This window comes from Aricia agestis, chromosome 19 (assembly GCF_905147365.1).
Source record: "Aricia agestis chromosome 19, ilAriAges1.1, whole genome shotgun sequence".
Taxonomy (NCBI): domain Eukaryota; kingdom Metazoa; phylum Arthropoda; class Insecta; order Lepidoptera; family Lycaenidae; genus Aricia; species Aricia agestis.
The window spans coordinates 8,339,741-8,360,632 of NC_056424.1; the positions used below are offsets into that span (position 1 = coordinate 8,339,741).

General features: G+C 34.6%; 1 protein-coding gene across 1 annotated transcript in view; it reads right to left on the reverse strand.

Annotated features, from left to right (window-relative positions):
* Nucleotides 1-9,658: 9,658 nt before the first annotated feature.
* LOC121736524 overlaps nt 9,659-20,892 on the reverse strand; it is a 106,632-nt gene continuing 95,398 nt past the window's right edge. The window contains exons 5-8 of the mRNA XM_042127770.1: nt 19,463-19,572; nt 14,196-14,303; nt 13,418-13,510; nt 9,659-10,218 (exon numbers count right to left, since the gene is read on the reverse strand). Coding sequence (XP_041983704.1) covers nt 10,083-10,218; nt 13,418-13,510; nt 14,196-14,303; nt 19,463-19,572 — 447 coding nt within the window. The 3' untranslated portion in view covers nt 9,659-10,082. The remainder of the gene's footprint in view (nt 10,219-13,417; nt 13,511-14,195; nt 14,304-19,462; nt 19,573-20,892) is intronic.

Consider the following 20,892-nt stretch of genomic DNA (forward strand, 5'->3'; position numbering starts at 1 on the left):
TAGAAAGGTAATAAAATATAATTAATTGGTTTGCATGATAGAACTAATGTTAAAAATCTATAACGAAATAGCCAGTAGTGTACTTTGTCCCAATCTTATGCTGATTCTAGAAATGTGTATTAAGATTGGAAAATTGGATATAGGCTCTTTTCACAGTGACTAAAAGACGCGCTATAATCACAGGGATAAACGCACATAAAATCTCTTTTGGAACGGTTTTACTCTTAAAAGCGCGTCGATGTTCGTGTGAATAGTGCCTAACGATTTCCTGTCTACGATACAACAACTTTTCTCATGTCTGGAAAATTATAGTTTTTGAAAGGCATACAGTCTTGATGATATGAATAATAATTATAATGTTGTTGGTCTCTTTGTAACAATATTTAATGCACACATCTAGAATGGCTTTAGGATGATAAAAATATTGTTTGTACAGATTTTTATCGCCCTCCTCCCGGTTGTTGAGAACGCTTTATGAAATATCCTAGTACGATTTTGGTATGATAATTTACCAAATAAAAATCGAGTCCAAAGATATGGTAGACGTAAATACTAATATTTATTTTATATTTTAACGAAACGACAAGTAAGTCTCGATGTAAGTCGGTTTTTAAAATCGTATGTAAGGCTAATATAACCGAAGCACAAATTGTAAAGGTTGGTGCATACTGTATTCGGCGACATGTAAATAAATTCATACTTAAAGGTTCGGTGTGCACGGCCCCTAACTTTTCGAGGTATTTTATAAGTTTATTCCTTTTATAAGACTCGTATCTTATGCGACTGTGTCGTACTAAGTAGGTGTAAGTTACATAGATTTTGTATGAGATATTGTTAGGACACTTTTACATAGTTCTAAAGATTGGCCATACAGTGACGGAGGTATTATGACCTCGAGTGCGGTTGGTGCCTCCATATAAGTTACCTTAAGGCAGGGTTTCTCAAACTTTGCTGCACGGTGTCCTGTGGCCGCATAGCGAAAGACGCTATCAGTTTGGTTCGTCCTTATCCCACATGTTTAATTTATTTGAGAATGTGTGTAACAATATACCACTCGTATGTTGTAGGTAGGATGAAAGTTGGTGCATAAGGAAGCGGTGACAATATTCAAATAATATAACTTGAAAGCACGACACGTAGGATGATGAGGAAAGATTGGGAACCCCTCTCCTAATGTAACTTTTCTGGAGCCACTGATCGTGTATTTTTGAAGCTGACTGTGCAATCGCTGTCTTTGACAGGGATATATTGTAGTGCTTGCTAGTTACTTTAAATGAGATAGCGTGGTATTTATTAATTTGACGATGTAACTTATTGTGTAACTTGTTTTTTATTTTAACGATATCCGAAAAAAGGGGGGTTTCTTTTCAGAAACTATAATGTTATATATCTTTATAATATATAAAACTCAAAGGTGACTGGCAAATTGACATAGTGATCTATCAACGCACAGCCCAAACCACTGGACAGAGCGGGCTGAAATTTGACATGCAGGTAGATGTTATGACGTAGGCATCCGCTAAGAAAGGATTTTGATAAATTCCAACCCCAAGGGGTTCAAAAAGGGGATGAAAGTTTGTATATAATAATACTTCTTAACGCGAGCGAAGCCGCGGATGGAAGCTCGTGTTATATAAATAAATATCATAAAACAGATGGATGAATACGAATCATAATAGAACGGATAGTAGCGCGGATATACTGATGAATCTTCTATGTTTGTCGTGATCTTTGAGTTGAAAAGTGGACGGTTTACTTAAAAATGTTTGTTTTTATTATTCTATACGTTTTGTTGTAAATTAATAAATATCACAGATGGGCGTATGGACGTGAATTGGAATGCACAAATTACAATTCAATTAAATATCCACTGGCAATATAAATTGTCATAATGCATCATATTATTACATCTTCTTCATAAATTGATAATGATTGGTGTCTTTAATTATACTTTTCTAATAAAGTATAACACTTTTCACTTTTTGGACTCAGTCGCATCCTATTATGTTTAAAATATTATTAATGAAATTAAATAATAATTTGTGCATTCAAAATCATGTTTATGATTGTTGAGAGGTCTCAAAAGTGTTTTAGCAGGGCTTGCGAGATTCCTCTTATGATTCTAAGGCCATACTAAACAGTTAGTATGGCCCCAATATGATAATATTAATTCACTGTTGCACTTGTGAAATTATGTATACAAATAGCGGAACATTTAGTGGCCAAATTGAACTTGAAAAGAAAATGCTGAAAAATCATGTTAGAAAGAAGTACCGCCTAAAATTCATATGAATTTCTTAATCAGATCTCAGAATTGTGTTCAGGATTTCTAGCAAGCCCTAAGCGACTGATGTATCTAGATTAAGTATGTTATCTTATATTAATAGGATAGGTTTTATATACTATATAAAATCGGTTGAATAGAATATATTGTTTCGGTTATTTTAAAGAATATAATTGTCTCTCTATTTCTAAAATTAAGAAATGAATTTATGAAAGGAATATTCGGGATATTTATTTTAGATATTAAATCATCATATCCATAGAAATAAGAAGTTTTGATAGACAATCTAGAACTATAATAAATGTGTTATTATAAAAAGATAGATACAATAAAGATATAACCTTAAAAAGGCCTAAATATTTGTGCAACATACTTAATATATTTCATATTGTAATACATTCTATTCAACGATTTTATTAAGCCCCTGATCCACATGCGAGAACTTAAAAACTAAAGAGCAAGTGTCATCTGGATATAAGTGACTTTATCTGGTCGAAACTGGTTATATCCGGATTTCGATTTGTGTAATGTTTATACATTTTAAGATATAATTGGTCAAGATATATTGAAATGTTCTGTTGCCAAACATCATGTTAAAGTCCGGTCAATGAACAGAAAAAAATGTTGATAGAGCCTTATTCTGCTTCTCTTCCACTCGCGTTTGAAAACATTATTATGTCGTTATTTTCGTGTACTTTTGAAAAGAGACTGTTAAAATCGTGCTCGACTGACATAAGTAGCGTAACGCCTGAGCAATCAAATCGTCTCCCTGTTCAGTGACCGGACTTTTATAAAGTTTCTTACGTACTAGCGTGTGTGTCAGGGGCACAACGACAATACTCCACCGGGGTAGCAAGTTTCACTTGCCTGGTGAACGCTTTTGTATAAATCAGGTTTCTAGTCTCTCACCACATCTCTTCTTAGTTCGTAGGCTCATAGATCTTATGTGGTATTGGATACCTTGAATTTACTCCTTCAGAAATTAAGATGTGTATGTAACACAATTAGGGCCTTATCGTATAGCGCTGGCAAGTGTCTTCGGGCGGAACGGTCACGCAACGAATACGCCGCGGATATGCAACGAACCCGCCGCGAGTACGTCGCGGGCGCACAACGAGATAGGAAAGTTTTGTGTTATGTAAACTCGCTGCATACGCGATGAAAACGTTGCGTATACGCTACGTGACCGCGACGTATTCGCTGCGTGCCCGCTCGGTTCTAAGGCCGCTCGCCAACCGCTAGTATGATAATTAACAGTTATACAATATATGAAACGTATTGATTGTTATTATTATTATAGGTTGGAATTGTTAGTAAGAGGCTTAATGTTTGTTTGTTACTACAGGCCGTTTAACAACTGACAAGATGATCCTTTTCAAGCCTGTTGAAGTTGGTTAAATCATCTTGAAAGATTTTGAAGTTATATGGGTATGTATTTACCTTACTTCGAAGTTCTTACTAATACATTTAGCGTGAGCTGTCAGAATATCATACCTTCTCTTTCATTCATAAAGAGAACGAGGCAGGCAACATAATATTCTTGAAATATATTCAGCTATTCATAAAGAAAGTTGCTATTAAGTAAGTAGGGACCGATTATATTATTCAAAAATAACTACTTCAATGATATTACCGCGATATTGTAAAGCAAAGTCTTCTAGAAGTCTGAATTCAAAGTATCCAAAACCACAAATTCCAAAATGATCCAAAGTAGAATAAAATTGTTTATTGAACAGCTTGTATTTAAATTTGTTAAATTGCTTAATAGTTAATATAGTTAAAATTATATTATTCGGAAAATTACATTATTTTCATATGGAATAGTTGCCTTTACGTGTATCGAAAAGATAATTTCAAAACACCAAAATGTTATTTGTTGAGTTCATAAAGTTAATATACCTAGCGGAATAAAGCAACAATCTCGAGCTGTCAAACGTAACCAAAATTGGTTTTCATCTGTGTGAAAAATATATGTACGTATACACTTACACAAGAATAGAATAGAATAGAATAGAATAGTATTTATTTCCAGGAAATTTGTTTAACAATGGTTCTTAATATTTATGTATGGTATCAAAATTTCTGCCTCATTGGCGTGGAAATATTGTCTAATTATTATTTCAAAACATTTTCTTTAGATCTTATTCTAATTAACATGCAACGTGCCTTAAGTAACTACGTCTTATTTTAAAAGATCTTATTACATATTTTAACATAATATTTTAACAGTAAAATCAAAAACATACATTAAAGTCATTTGATAGTTACGTCATAGTATTTAAAAATAAATTAAAAAAAAAAGTAAAATAAAAAACAAAATATAACAAGACGAAGGAGGAGAAGCTAAAATTCCGTGTCAACTTTACAATCATGGATGATGGAGGTTATGTGGTTATAAAATAATATGGCGGATGGCATATTACGTGGCATTGTGTTGTATCACAAACACGTGATTCGTAAAACCTAATAATATCCCAATATGTATATTGAATTTGGAAACAGAAACAATATTATTCTCTCCAAATGCACATAATCTTTTTGCTTATATCAGGTGTACTTACACAATTAAGGTATTTAACATATTATTTATACTTATTGTTCTGGGTTATACATGGTTATACATATGTCCTAGGTTTTTCACTTATCAGTGTTTTGTTCTATTTTCAGCTCTCAAATCATAAAGCTTAGTACATACTTGTAGCTTCATCAAAATACATTTTGGTTCTTACACGTGGTGCACACAACACAGGTACCTACCTACTTAACCTAAATTACCATAATTATAATTCCTCATTTAGTGTTTTTTGTTTTGAATGTTTTATCTCATTTTAGTTTTTTACTTTTCAGCACTCCAGATACCTATTAAAAATGGAAGTTAAAGAAGGAAAGCTATCCAGTATACAGGTCCACTTCAATTCAAGTTACAGTCACACTTTTACAGATTAAAATAATAATGTCATAACTACACAGTATAGGGAGATAAAGGTATAAAATTGTTATTAATTGATTAAAAATGTAATAAAATAAAATTATAATGTCAGATGATAAGGTCAAGTTTTCAAATTCCATTTATATAAAAAAAAATATATATATAATTACAGTATAATATGTCAAAAACAATTAAATAGTACAGAGGTATAATTATTATTAAACTAATGTCAGGCCCACAAGAGTCATATTCACATAATATGTCGGTATTATTTCATACTATATCAATAAATTAATTCTATGCTAATTATAATGTCCTATTATCGGTAAAATAAAAGATAAAAATATATAATATTAATGTCATAAATAAAGATAAAAATATATAATAATAATGTCATAAATTCATCCTTAGCCTTAAAAAAAAAATAATCTAGATCCAATCAAATGTTGTCATATTATATGTCATATACCTATTCTATATATTTAAAGTTAGTTTAAATTTATTTGCAACTGCTATATCGTTGAAGTATTCTTGTACTGAATAGTAGCATTTTTTTAATAGCCACTGAAATAGATCCTTCTTGAACTTATTATAACTATTATTGTCATTTTTTAAATTGTCTGGTAGGTTATTGTAAATTTTAATTGTCATACAGTAAGCGTTTTTGCTATTTAATGCTGATTTTTGTGTAGGTATATTTATTTTGTTTTTTTTTCTTTTGTTTCTGGTTTCTTTATTGTCTTTATTTTCAAATAGAAAATCATGCTTCTTTACAAAAAGACATGATTCTAGTATATACAAACAGGCTAGTGGAAGGATTTTAAATTGCTGAAACAGCGGTTTGCAATGAGTGAACTTGTCTACCCCTGCCATGGCTCGTAAACATTTTTTTTGTATTATAAATACCCTGTTCACATCCACCGAATTTCCCCATAGTATCAGACCATATCTTAGAGATGAAGAGACATAACCATGGTAAGTTACTAAGGTGGCTTCCTTTGATACTATATTTTTAATTCTTTTAAGCGCAAATATGAATCTATTAAGTTTATTACAGGTAATATCTATATGCATTTTCCAATTCAGGTTTTTATCTATATGTATCCCTAGGAAAGTAGCTGATGATACACATTTGATTGGCGTTATTTTATTTTCTAAATGTTTATTTTCGTCAATATTTTCTTTATAAAACTTAATAATTTTTGTTTTTTCTAAATTTACCGTAAGATTATTAGTTTGTAGCCAATTTGTAACATTTTTAATTTCATTTTGCAATTCCTCATTTAATATATTTCTTGGGCATTTTATTAAGAGAGTGGTATCAAGCATGATTGAACATGATTTCCATGAGATTAAATTGTCAACGTGCGGAACGTGCCGACTGGACGTCAAAAAAAGAGTGCTGCTGTCATGTATCACACGTCTCTTTTTACCACGCAGTGTTACTGATAGTGAAATCGCTCTTGCTCAGACCTTTGTTTCTCTATTCCGCTAGGTATATTAACTTTATGGTTGAGTTAGCATCCGAAGAAGTCTTAAGTTGTTTTTGTTCCTAGCACAGTTAAAAATCTGGTATGATTCCAATAAACTGAAGATTTAGATTTAATTTAGAATTTATTTTATATTCAAAATAGAACGGCTTGAATCTAAATCCTGTGATTTTCTGAGGACATAAAATCATTTGTTAATTTCTTCATACTTTATATCCAGCCAATGTCTGTAAATTCTCATTTTCGTGTCTCATATTATTTTAAATATTGTATTAAAAATTGTACCAAACTAAACATTTTGATGTTTTGAACATAATATTATCTTCCATATAGCGCTTGCATGCTTCTTGTGTAAATATATGGTAAGCGAGTGTCTTGGCACCGGTAGGCTCTTACCAACGTAAAGTAATTGTAAATAGATATGCAGGTCATGTAATACGATATTTTTGAAAATATACCAATATTTAGAAATGTTTTTTTACTCTGACAACCCTGATAATAAGGCCGCGATCTCGAATTTTTGGTGGCAGAGCGGATAAGTCTATTCGAGGTAGTGGCATAACTTTACCCTTTGGACAAAAGTTCTTCAATAGACGCCTTAGTTTGGCATATAATTTAAAAAATCTGGAAAACTTAGCAAAAAGTTATAGGGGTCTGTATGAGAGATGTAAAGGACGGGGTTAATAAAAAACAACAATATGCTCAGGAGTAGATAACTATCTTTATTTTTTAAATAAAAGAACACCAAGTAAAATACATTTTTTAAATTTTGCTTATAGTGTTTGTATAACTACACAGTGCCTGGTTATATTAACACCGTAACTTGTAACATTAATACAATAGACGAACGACCAACGGTCATACATGCATCTCGCCCCCTCATAGGGGCCTAGAGCGAGAGAGAAACACTCCGCCTATCCTTCTACGTCTTATTGTCAAAAATCCATTATTCTGGAATATAATACGTCTAAATTAAGTAACGTGCCTTCGTTCAACAGATTCACAGGAGTGATATATTTAGAAGCGACCGATTTAATATGATATGGTTATCCATATGTCAATTGAGTACAAGATATGTTCGAATCGACACGTAAAACATTCAGAAGAACACCTATATATAAGCAGTACGCCTCCACACATGCTACACAATACGAGGTAACTCATACAATAATACAAAAACTACACATAGAAACAATATAAAATAAAGTATCGCTAAGTAGGATGGGACTGTCCGTCCGTCAATAAATAGAAGGATGAATTTGACTAGCTTAAAGCCGTACGTAATAATAAGTTAAAGCCAAATTTCTTAGTCTGTGAGGTAATGTGACGTGTCTCGCCATAGTCGATAGATAGTAGTTAAAATATAACTAATACATAAATAGTTAACAACTTTCTTAAATAACAGCCTTCCATCAATGTGAATGCGCCTTTATGATAGAGTTACCAGCCGGTCGGACTTTTTAGGACTGCATGATTCGTTTTACAGTTTCAGAATGTTTAAAATACATTTTCATCTTAAAATAAGCGCGTTATTATCGCATCATCACGCTATAGATTTATTATTTGATTTTGAGCATGAATATAATTATTAGCATTGTAGTCACACTGCGGGTAACCATAGGTGCATTTGACACATAAGGCTGTTTCCACACTTACACCGAAAAGCGCGTCGCGCTCTCTAATTTACAATTAACTATATAAAACATCGAATATTTAAATGTAGTTAAAGCATTATTCTGTCGGTCTGGTAGTGCCTTCACATAAATTCAAAGCAATTAAGCTTGTACCCCGAGACCGACTAGCCGTCCCGTAGGCTTTTAGGAGTATTTTACAGGTTCACATTTATTAAACTTTCGCGTTGCATTATAATTAAATTTTTTAATCGGGACTTAACGCGACTTATTTAAGTAGTAATGCTACTACGAGTACATACTTTATCTCGACGTTTCGGCCGTGTTGCAACGGCCGTGGTCACGAGGGGACTGCAGGAGCGCGACGTTTTCGTTTGCACCGGGCGGTCGGTTCTACGACTACCCTCGAGTTGTCCAATATTTGTGTTCCAATACACTGAAAGTCAGTAGGTTCACTGCGACACACAACACCTACTGAACCTACTGACTTTCAGTGTATTGGAACACAAATATTGGACAACTCGAGGGTAGTCGTAGAACCGACCGCCCGGTGCAAACGAAGACGTCGCGCTCCTGCAGTCCCCTCGTGACCACGGCCGTTGCAACACGGCCGAAACGTCGAGAAAAAGAATGTAAGTACTCGTAGTAGCATTACTAATTAAATAAGTCGCGTTAAGTCCCGATTAAAAAGTTTAAAGGTTCACACTTAGCTCCTAATCACAACGATTATCATAGTACAATGTATAGATAAATATACGAACAAACTACGTTTATTTCAGCGTTAAACATTAATATTTATAAGTCATTAAAAATTATTGTCGACATTTTTTTTTCTTTTTCACAAATTCGGGGCTTATAATATCCGGGAATTCCCGGGTTTTAAAATAGGTTTCCATAAATTTGGAATTATATTTTTCAAATTTGAAACTACTTAGTACATTTAATTTTGTCATGCACGTATATTATTGTCAAAATATTAGGTTACGAATATTTAGTTATTAATAAAAATACTACACAGATTTTCACTACATCTAGTCGTATAAAACGGGCTCGATGGCCGGGACTAGAACGGGGATTTCCAACTTTTTGGAAAGACATAGTAATTGAAGTTGGAAACCATCCGAATATGATTATTGTCTCAGTATATTATTCCAGGTATTGTGGGCTAAGACATTAAGTTTTAGAATAGGTAAACGGTATAAGAAATATTTCTTTAGCTTTGTAAAACGAGCGAAATTAGTCTATAAAGGTCAATTCAGAATCGGGACGCGACGCGTAGATTCATTTCGAAATTTGTATGGATTTGACAGATTTGCGAGACGTCTCGCGCTCACGAAATCTGTCAATTCAGTACAAATTTAGAAATGAATCTACGCGTCGCGTTGCGGTCTGTATTGACCCTAAGACGACAAGAGAGGAGGAGAGACTTTATTGTCCGGGTTGAAGCCTCAACGAGTTAGCCGAGCACAATACCTAGATTTCAACTTCAATTTCACACAACTCCGGCTCAAGGGTTCGTGAAATTGAAAGCGTGTAAATAGAGCTTTATATAAGCGACATGTATATTTAAAATGCCGTCCTAACCTATACTAATTTATTGTCGAAATTCAAATTGACCAACCAATTGATCTTATTGTCACGTTATCGAAGACTAGGGTCCTAGAGACCGAGGATACAAAAATATTGCGGGGTAGAAGCTCGAAGCGATATGCTTCATCATGATATGCCCGGGTGTAGGTGGGGTGTGTTCAGTAGGCGTAGGGGACGTACTCGGGGACGACGTAGTCGAAGTAGGGGTGATAGAAGGTGCGGCGGGAGGGGGGCAGCATCACGTCCGAGTAGCGCGAGAACTGCGACACCTGGCGGCTGCCTCCGAGAGGTTTTCTGCAACAAAACGTGGGTTAAAGACTGTACTTGATTTTGGCGAGATAATATGGTGTCTCTACTGTCAAGACTTTTCGACGTTTAGGTTGCGTTTCCACCGTAACTGCTGTGTTTTAGGAATGTCACAGAATCCGTAAATTTTTCGCAAAAAAAGAAACATATGTCCTTTTACGTGGTATATTCTTCATGTGTGCCGAATAACATAAAAATTGCTCCAGTAGTCTCTTAAGATAATAAGCAATTTTAAATAATTTCCCCCGTTTTTTCCACATTTTGCTCTATTTCTTCGCTCCTATTAGTTTTAGCGTGATTAAATATAGCCTATAGCCTTCCTCGATAAATGGGCTATCTAACAATGAGAGATTCTTTCAAATCGGACCATTAGTTCCTGAGATTAGCGCGTTCAAACAAACAAACCAACAAACTCTTCCGCTTTATTATATTAAGTATAGATATCGTTATTTGTCATTTTTTTTAATTTACTGTATCTGTCTCTATCACTGCCGGCGCAGGGTGAATCGTGATGGCAATTATAGTTTCTTCGTTTAAATTTTACTGCACCCGCGTTCCCTCTTAAGCTTTATATCCTTCGTTAATTCGATAAAGCTATAACATTCCAAGCTAATTTATGCAGAAGACGAGGGATCTCCCAGTGCACACGTCTTCTCACGGTAAGATTTGCTTAGGTACCTATTTAATGTCTTATCTGGACGCACCTTTCGCCATATTCAACAAAAGGAGCAACAAGAACGCAATACGCAAAAGCGAAATTCCGCTAGGAATACACGGAAATCTTAAACGGGATGGTAGTGGTCTTTCGATTTAAGATTTTCATTTCCCGGAAATTAATAAAACAAGATCCGGTATTTTCCTCATAAATTACATAATGTGATGGAATTAGAACAATGACGTAAGGCAAAGGCACAAAAACCTACTTTAATAACATTATTCTCCAAGACGTGGGAAGTATTTTTAGATTGCAATCGAGAGGCACTTAGCGAAGGCTTTGTTGTGTTTTAATCAAAAGTTTCGCGTCCGATAAATTATTTTCATAAAGAATTCCCGCCAACAATCTGTGCGAGCTAGGTTTCCTTTTGAGAAATTTTAATATTTAAGTAGGTAAATAATGAAGGAACTGAACATGTAAAATACTCGTAGTAATAATTGTTACTTACATATATATATATATATACGTAGTTTATATTCTCCTTGGTAATAATATTAAGTAATAATTTTAATTAGAAACTTCAAAGCGATAGAGTCGAACATACACACCAATACCGTCCCCCCATTGTTACATGTATAATATAGGGGGTTAAACTTTGAGCTAAAAGAGAATGTTTTTAAATGTATGGAGTCTGGTCCAAATTTCCACCACTAACGAGACCTACATAGTAAAAATGTCTACTGAATACTGAGTCATTATAACCAAACCGCAATCGAAAATACTCTGTCAGTGAAAAGTTATGGCTGAATGAAAAATGAAAATGAAAATGTCGTGTTTTTTACCATTTTGTATGAAAAATATTGTAGATGTAATAAAAATGATGTTAAAGTTTAGAGCAAATGTCCACAACCAATAGCACTTACGTAATGGTCTGCTAAATACGGAATCATTATTACTGAACTGCAACCAAAAATATCCTGTTAGAAAAAAGTTATGACGGAATGAAAAAGTTGTCTACCATTTTATTACATAAAATAGTATTTATTTTGACCCATTACACTTTTTAACTACTCAATCTATGTTATGTGATGTCGCTTGGCATTTCCTATTAGGTTTTTACTGAAATAGATGAATATCAATATCAGTATTTTTACTCAAAAAAATATTTTTCATATGGTCATAACTTTTTACTGACAGCTTATTTTTAATTTGTCTCATAATGAAAGTTACTCTATATTTAATGTACAATAAGTCAATATGGGTCTCGTTGATGGTGGAAATTTGGACCACTTTAATCATTCTCCAAATTATATAAGTTTTTGTTTATGTCTTACTTTTCGCAAAAACTATTGAACGGAGTTTGATATAATTTTATGTTGTAGCAGCTTAGGCTCTGGAGCATTTTCATCTCGAAAAAGTACAACATTTTTATTACATAGAATCTGATAGATACTATACTTAATTATTTTTTTTCAAAACTTTTATTATGATAATCACGCCCAAATATGTAGGTACATACAAAACCCCTAAAGGGCTAAAACTACTGAATATCGTCATAAAGGATATGTTTATTGCGAGCGCGAGGTGGAATTTTGTGAGGCGTGGGGATCGTAGGACCCTTTTCCAATAAAAGATAGTAATGAGTTATGATTATGGCGGTCGCGGTGGGCCACTCTCACGAAACTGCCTCCAACAGATTTCAGCTGAATATTTTTCTTATTTGAGTAGGGATAAGATAATTATGCCTCAAGGGGCTTATGGATTTAACCCTGGCGATTCTTGACCAATATCTACTTTTAAATTGACAAGAAGTTTTTCAGTTTTAAAGAGACGCGTTTCTTTTTAACTGAAAGTAGAATTCTTACTTTTTCTGTACTAAAAAAGCTTTTGTGTCTACAAAGTCGTTGTTTTTGCCAATGTCCGGTAATCACTTACTAATTTGTTATACGTTTGCTCGTTTAGCCACTATTAAAAACTGAATGTTGACATTGTTTCTCTTACTTTGATCAAACCGTGCACTTTACATAACAAACATTATCAAAAATTACCATCCTTTGTTCTTTTCCAAGTATCCCCAATATCTTTACCCATTTACATTTCAGACAAATGACGACATATCACACACAGACAGACATATTTTTAGTATGATATATAATAGCTCCCACACCGATTTCGGTGACGGTGGCCGGTTTCATTGAAAGCAGACCAGCTACGCAGCAGTAATTTTATAGTGCCCAAGTGTGTGCGCAGTACACAAGAGCACTCTCTATTCCTTTACTCTCATAACCCAGTGGGACGGAAGACCGACACGACTGGCGAGAGATCAGGCGCAGGACCGACTTTTTACATGCCCATCCAACGCATGGATCATCTTACTTGTCAGACAATCAGGTGATCAGCCTGCGTTGTCCTAACCAAACTTGGAAACAACATGTTTTCAACGCGGGAATCGAATCCACGACCTCCGAATCAAGAGCCGCGCTCTGTACCACTAGACCACGGAGGCGTTATTAGTATGATATGGATACTAACTTGTTGTGCGGACGTGGTATTGGCTCCTCGGGGTATTCTGGTTGTGTCTTTTGCTCCGGTTCAGGGTATGATCCGTAAACGTAGTCGTCGTTTCTGAAAGGAGAACATAACCGTTAGAAGTGGCCTTGTAGAAGGAAAAAAAATATAAAAATAATCGCCCAAGTGCGAGTCGGACTCGCGCACGAAGGGTTCCGTACCGTTATGGAGGAAAAATTGGCGAAAAATTGTGTTTTTGTATGGGAGCCCCCCTTAATTTTTTATTTTATTTTAATATTATTCTTAAATATTGAAGCAGACATATGATTAAGGAAAAAAATTTGTGAAAATATCAAGTGCCTACCTGTTGCCATTATTGATATCGAGCAAAAAATGCAAAAAAAAAATCACGTTTGTTGTATGGGAGCCCCCTTTAAATATTAATTTTATTTTGTTTTTACTATTTGTTGTTATAGCAGCAACAGATATACACAATCTGTGAAAATTTCAGAAGTCTAGCTATTGCGGTTCTTGCCGCCTGGAGACAGACAGACGGACAGACAGACATTGAAGTCTCATGAATAGGGTCCCGTTTTCACCCTTTGGGTACGGAACCATAAAAACCCTATTTATTGACGCCCAGGAATACTAACAACGCGTCGTTGACACACAGGAATACTATCAACGCCCTCTGCCATGCAGGTACTAATAAAAAAGTGTCGAGGTCAAATATCGTTCTGTCTAGCCTCCTTTAGCAATGCTGAATGCGCCATAAGAAACTTCGTTCCAAAAATCAATTTACCCCCGTCCTGCGGCAATCTCCTTCAGCTCCTGTTTCTGCTCGGCCTCGTACTTGCGCTGCCGCTCCCGTCGGTACTCTTGCTGGATCAGATTCTTCAGCGTTTCAAACCTGACGAAGACAAAATGTTAAGTATACTGTATAAAATTGGATGCTGTTAAGCATTGGTGTGTCATCCCACATCGGACTAGTTTTGAGTAATCGGTGTTTTAAATTTTTTGGAATAATCTTTATTTTCTGCTTATTTTAAGCAAAAAAATGTTATTGTGCGGTATCTTTTTTTTGTTGAAATGCGTAGATTATGATTATGAAAAAACATTTTAATTTTACATTCAGTTTTAAGAGAAAACGTATAAAAATGGTTAATGCAATATTGCTATAGGGCTTATTACATTGTAGAGCATTAATGTCCTTTGTGCTATTTCACACAAAATTCTGATTTGTTCTTTCAATACAAATTCAAGTGCTTTAATTTTAACAAAATGTTATAAAATTACCTTATCACGCCCAAACCGCTGAACCGATTCTTCTGAAATTTAGTATGGAGAAACTTTGAGTCCCGGGAAAGGACATAGGGTCCTTTTTATTTAAAAAAAATGTACAGTTCCCAGGCATTAAATAAAAATGATTTCAGCTTATACCGCTATCGGCTACGTGGATTTCGATGATATTTGGTATACAGATACGTTATGTCTCGGGAAAGGACATAGGATACTTTACATCCGGGAAAAAGGTACGGTACCCGTATGATAAACGAAAATGATTTGCGCCTAAACCACTGAACCGATTTTGATGAAAATTGGTGTGCACATACTTTGACTCTCGTGAAAGGACATAAGATAATTAGTGTCTTGAAAAATGTACGGTTACCGCGTTATAAAATTTCCTATTTTGCGCCTAAGCCGCTGAACAGATTTTGATGAAACTTGGTATGGAGATACTTTGAGTCCCGGATAAGGCCATAGGATCCTTTTTGTCTCGGAAAAATGTACGGTTCCCAGGCATTAAATAAAATGATTTCTGCTTATACCGCTACATGGATTTTGATGATATTTGGTATGCAGATACGTTATGTATCGGGAAAGGACAGAGAGTACCCGCTTCTTCTTCCCTTCCCGCGCTTCCCGCAGAGTGCTCTTATGTATCGCGCACACATTTGGGCACTATAAAATTACTCCTGCGTAACTGGCCTGGTTTCATTGAAACCAGAGTGCTCTTGTGTATTGCGCACACACTTGGGCACTATAAAAATTACTCCTGCGTAACTGGCCTAGTTTCATTAAAAGGAGAGTGCTCTTGTGTATTGTGCACACACTTGGGCACTATAAAAATTACTCCTGCGTAACTGGCCTAGTTTCATTAAAACGAGAGTGCTCTTGTGTATTGCGCACACACTTGGGCACTATAAAATTACTCCTGCGTAATTGGTCTGGTTTCATTGAAACCAGAGTGCTCTTGTGTATTGCGCATACACTTGGGCACTATAAAAATTACTCCTGCGTAACTGGCCTAGTTTCATTGAAACAAGAGTGCTCTTGTGTATTGCGCACACACTTGGGCACTATAAAATTACTCCTGTGTAACTGGTCTGGTTTCATTGAAACCAGAGTGCTCTTGTGTATTGCGCATACACTTTGGCACTATAAAAAAATTACTCCTGCGTAACTGGCCTGGTTTCATTGAAACCAGAGTGCTCTTGTGATTGCGCACACACTTGGGCACTATAAAATTACTCCTGCGTAACTGGCCTGGTTTGGTTGAACCCAGAGTGCTCTTGTGTATTGCGCACACACTTGGGCACTATGATATTACTCCTGCGTAACTGGCCTGGTTTTAATGAAACCGGCCACCGCCCCTAAATCGGTGTGGGAGTTTTTTTATTTATTATAATTACCAGCATTGGACATTGGGCATAATTATTGAAATACTCGTTAGTCTAATTAAATTTTTAATCTAATTGCAAACTAAAATAATTAGAATACATTTTATACATATTATTATTAATCAACTTACGGGTAATTTCAGACGCACAATAATTACTTCATCAATCTGATTAATTTGTAATCTGATTAAAATTACTAATTACTTTTTGCCCAACTCTGCACGTGATAAACTAATTATTTCTACATTAACTAAATTTAATCAAAACCGGTTCAGCAGCTTAAACGCAAATAAATAAAGTTTATTGCGTGAAAACCGTACATTTTCCATGATAAAAAATATTATCCTATATCCTTCTCCAAAACCTTACGTAATATCTACATGTACTCAATATCGATATCTTATGCCAAATTCATTGTTGTTGACTGCGCGGGAACCGTATATTTTCCGGGACAAAATGTATCTAATGTCATTTTAATTGATTCAAAGTATAAGCATACAAAATTTTATCAAAATCGGTTCAGCGGTTTAAGCGCAAATCATTTTAGAAACATAGTACATAAATGCTGTATACAAAACCTCACTAAGAGGAATAAGCATTACCGATTTTTGTACTCTAGAATATGCTACAGTGGGTTTTCAAAAAAAATGGATTTCACTGTCGTAAACCTTATGTTATAAAGAACAAAACTGCATTATTAACTCAAAACCCGATTATAAAATCGGGTTTTGAGTTAATAATGCAGTTGTGTGATGAAACACCAATGCTTAAGAGGATTCCACACCGCCCTTTTTTCCATACAAACGTTGTCCCCTGTTTCCTCCCTGGATAATGCTAGTAGAGTTATAATTTTTTTCCTGAATATCTACGGCCACTAATACAATGTCCCTATGTTTTCTTTTTTTTCATAATTTAATTATTAAATAAGATCTGAACGTTCAAAAACCCAAAAAAATGGCCAGATTTTCCGCTGTGTTCAAACGTCCAGAAAACAGATTTGGCTAGATTATACAAAAAAAGCAAAACATAGGAACACAGCTCAAGCCTTTTTTTAATCTTTAATGAAAAAAGTACTTAAATCGGTTAAGTTTTGGAGAAGGAATCAGGGGACAACGAATCGTTGATTTTCTGGATTTTCTGCAGTTGTCTCTATCGCGTTCTGCGGTATAGGCTTGAGGTAAGGGAGACAGCTATAGATATTACACGTACTTTTTTTTCATTTCTCTAGCCCCTGTTGTATCCTCTTAACAGCAGCCAAATATTATATTATGGACTATGGTCGTCAAAAGTCGTTATTTTTGTTGGACTACTACGAAACACTTTTTAACACAGACCACAAGCTTTCTTTTTAGGGATTTCTGCTGGTTTTTACAAGCGTTTTTAACTGTCTAGAAACGCTAATTAAAATCTACAACTAACTTGAAAAAGTACAAACTTCACTGTAGTCACTATGAAAGTTGACTAAGAATCTATAGTATTCTACTATGATCATCTATACTAATATTATAAATGCGAAAGTATCTCTGTCTGTCTGTCTCGCTTTCGTGCCAAAACTACCGAACCGATTATTATTAAATTTTGTATACAGATAGTCTTAAGCCTGAGAAAGGACATAGGCTACTTTTTTACTGGAAAAAAGGGTTGCAAGGGGGTGAAAATGTGTAAATTTGTTCAAATTAAGTTAGTTCCAAAAATTCATAATAGATGGCGCCGTGCGTCTCCTACATCGCGCTGACGCTTGCTCGAAAGTATTTCTATAAGAGGTGGTATCATCTTATATTCGAGTTTCGATTTTTTTCGATTTTATTTCTTTTTTTATGTTATTAACACTATAAGGACCAGAATTCTGAACTTCCTAGAAAGACCAAGAGCGGTCAAATGACCCATCATATGTTTTTTTTTGTGTGTCTTACTATTTTGCTTTTGCATTTTATTGATCATGGTATTATTTATAAATGTAACTAAATTAAATTATAGAACAAATGTTCAAGAAAATTATATAAAAAAGCATTTTATACTTCATAGACCTGCTACTGATATAATGACATTATAATGACTCCACAAGATTTATTGGTTTTGTTCCTGTATTTGAGCATAAAACACCGTTTTTTTTTTAGATTTTATATTTTCTCATTTTAGCAATAGAATGGTAAAGTTACTCTTATGTATAGTAATTCACATCTAGAAGCCATGAACATCTTGATGAAAATACCCTATTGGAGGACAAAAGTATGATTTATTCGTGTCGTATTTTTGGTCACAATATAAAAATCTTTTATCACTAAAGCTAAAAAAGTACAAAAATATGCTTTAGAAATGAAATTTACTTTAAATTAGCATAAATATAACAATTTTTAAATATTTTCATAGAACTACAATTCGCAACCTTTAGTTTGTTATTTGCTTCGTTTGTGTAGGTACAACAAAAAATAAAATTAACTCAGCATAAATATTTTATTGAATTTAATAAACCCAAGCTGTGTTATGACACTCAGGCAACAATACTATGAAAATTGATACAGATTTTTGTAGTAACGTTGATAATTTTCAAAAAACAGGGTTTCATTAGGCAAAAATCTTGAAATACGTTATCAAAACAGGCAAGGCAAACGGTTTTGTTTGGGCACATACTATATTTGTAAATATATTACCATTATTTTAACATATAAAAATGTGAAATTTTAGACCATTTATGTAAATAAAAGTATTTATCCCACTTTAATTGTCCTATGAGCCATTGACAAGTCAATTTCAGTCGAGTTTTTTATAAATTTTAAATCCAATTTCAAATACAATCCACAAACAAAACATAATAATAATAAAAAATTTGAAAGCAAAAAAAAACTTGCAAGAAAAACTCACTTTCTTTAGAAATTGTATTCAAGCGGTCAATTGACCGCTGTGGTCTTTCTAGGTAGGTTGTTATTTAAAACTTCTAATTATTGAGCAATCATTAAAAACACGTTATCACAATTTAAACAATCGAAAATTATTAAATGTCACGAGAGGAAAACGAATTTCACGCAACGGTAACAAAAATATCGCAAATTAAAAACGAAAATGCGGTCATTTGACCGCTCCGGTCTTTCTAGTGTTAACTCAGTACTTTATCTATGTGACGTAATTAAAATATAAAGTTTAATTAAGTAAGTAAAAAAAATGAAATATTATGTGCACACTGCACAGCTGTTTTGATTTAAGGGGTACCCAAAGAATTCTATTCAGTTTAAATAGAAGTCTTTGGGGGTACCCCGTACCAGGGTTTTTTTTATAAAAGCTTTTAACACCAATTTTGTTGACATCGCGCTATAAACTGAAGTCCACGCGGACGAAGTCGCGGGCAACAGCTAGTTTCCAATAATTATTCCATTTCCATTAGCACAATTACCTGTCCCTCTGCGGCGGTACCATGAAGGAGGGGGCGGCACGGGATCTGGACGGCCCGGGGTATCGCAGGAGCTTGCCCGCCTCGTGCGGCACGTTCAGAGTGCCGAACATCTGAAAAACAAGATATTTCAGGTAAGTAATTTTTTTTTGTTTTTGGTAGCACTTTTTAGAAGGCATATTTGGATATTACCTATAATCGAAATGTAAAACAGAATAGAACAGTTATAAGTAACTCTCATACATTTGGAGGCTTATGACTTCAGTTACAGTCGTAACGAAAATTGTAGGACCGACCACATTTATTATCTACAACGAATATTTATTTTACTCAGTTACTCTTCTATATAGTATTCTATGTTTATTATTGGGTTGGTTCTTAATAAATACTAGCTATTTGACCGAGCTTTGCTCGGTATTCGATTTATACGTGGGAGAGCCATGCTTTGGCACAAATGGGCCAGCTCGACCGGAAAAATACCACGTTCTCACAGAAAACCGGCGTGAAACAGCGCTTGCGCTGTGTTTCGCCGAGTGAGTGAGTTTACCGGAGGCCCAATCCCCTAACCAACTATTCCCTTCCCTTCCCTTCCCTACCCTCCCCTATTACCCTATTCCCTCTTAAAAGGCAGGCGACGCACCTGCAGCTCTTCTGATGCTGCGAGTGTCCATGGGCGACGGAAGTTGCTTTCCATCAGGTGACCCGTTTGCCCCCTTATTTCATAAAACCAAAACCAAATCAATTTACCTTTTACGATTACTCAAATTTACCTAATTTATATTAGGAAATAAAACAATACGGGTCGGTCACTATTCTCACTAAAGGTAGAGAATAAAATTAGGGCCCTAACCCTTTCGTACTAAAGTTTTAGTGCGTAAAGTTGAAATTAGCTCTATTTTCATAACAAAAGGGAATAGATATAACTAGGTTTATGAATTAGTGTAACCCGATTTTAATTTAATGTACGACCCATCGCCCACGTTTATTTCGTTAACATTGTTTTAAAATAATCATTATTACATTTACTAGCTGTGCGCCGCGGTGTTACTCGCGGTATTAGAGAAAATAAATTGTGATATTTTCCCGCAGTAAAAAGTAGCCTATGTGGTAATCCAGGGTATGAACTAACTCCATAACAAATTTTATTAAAATCGCTTCAGCCGTATAGACGTGAATAAGTAACAAACATACAGACTCACAAACTTTTGTGATTATCTAATACATAATATTATAGAGTTTTGGGGACATTAACCGATTTCCAAAAAACGAGGAAGTTATATGTTCGGCTGTGGATATATATTTTTTTTGTATTCGAATATTTATAACGTACTTAGGGTGAAGCCAAACGAGCTTTAATACAAATCATGAGTAACAAAATTACGCTCGTGTGAATCAAACAGCACTTTTGTATGAAACTGAATGTAGCAGAATTT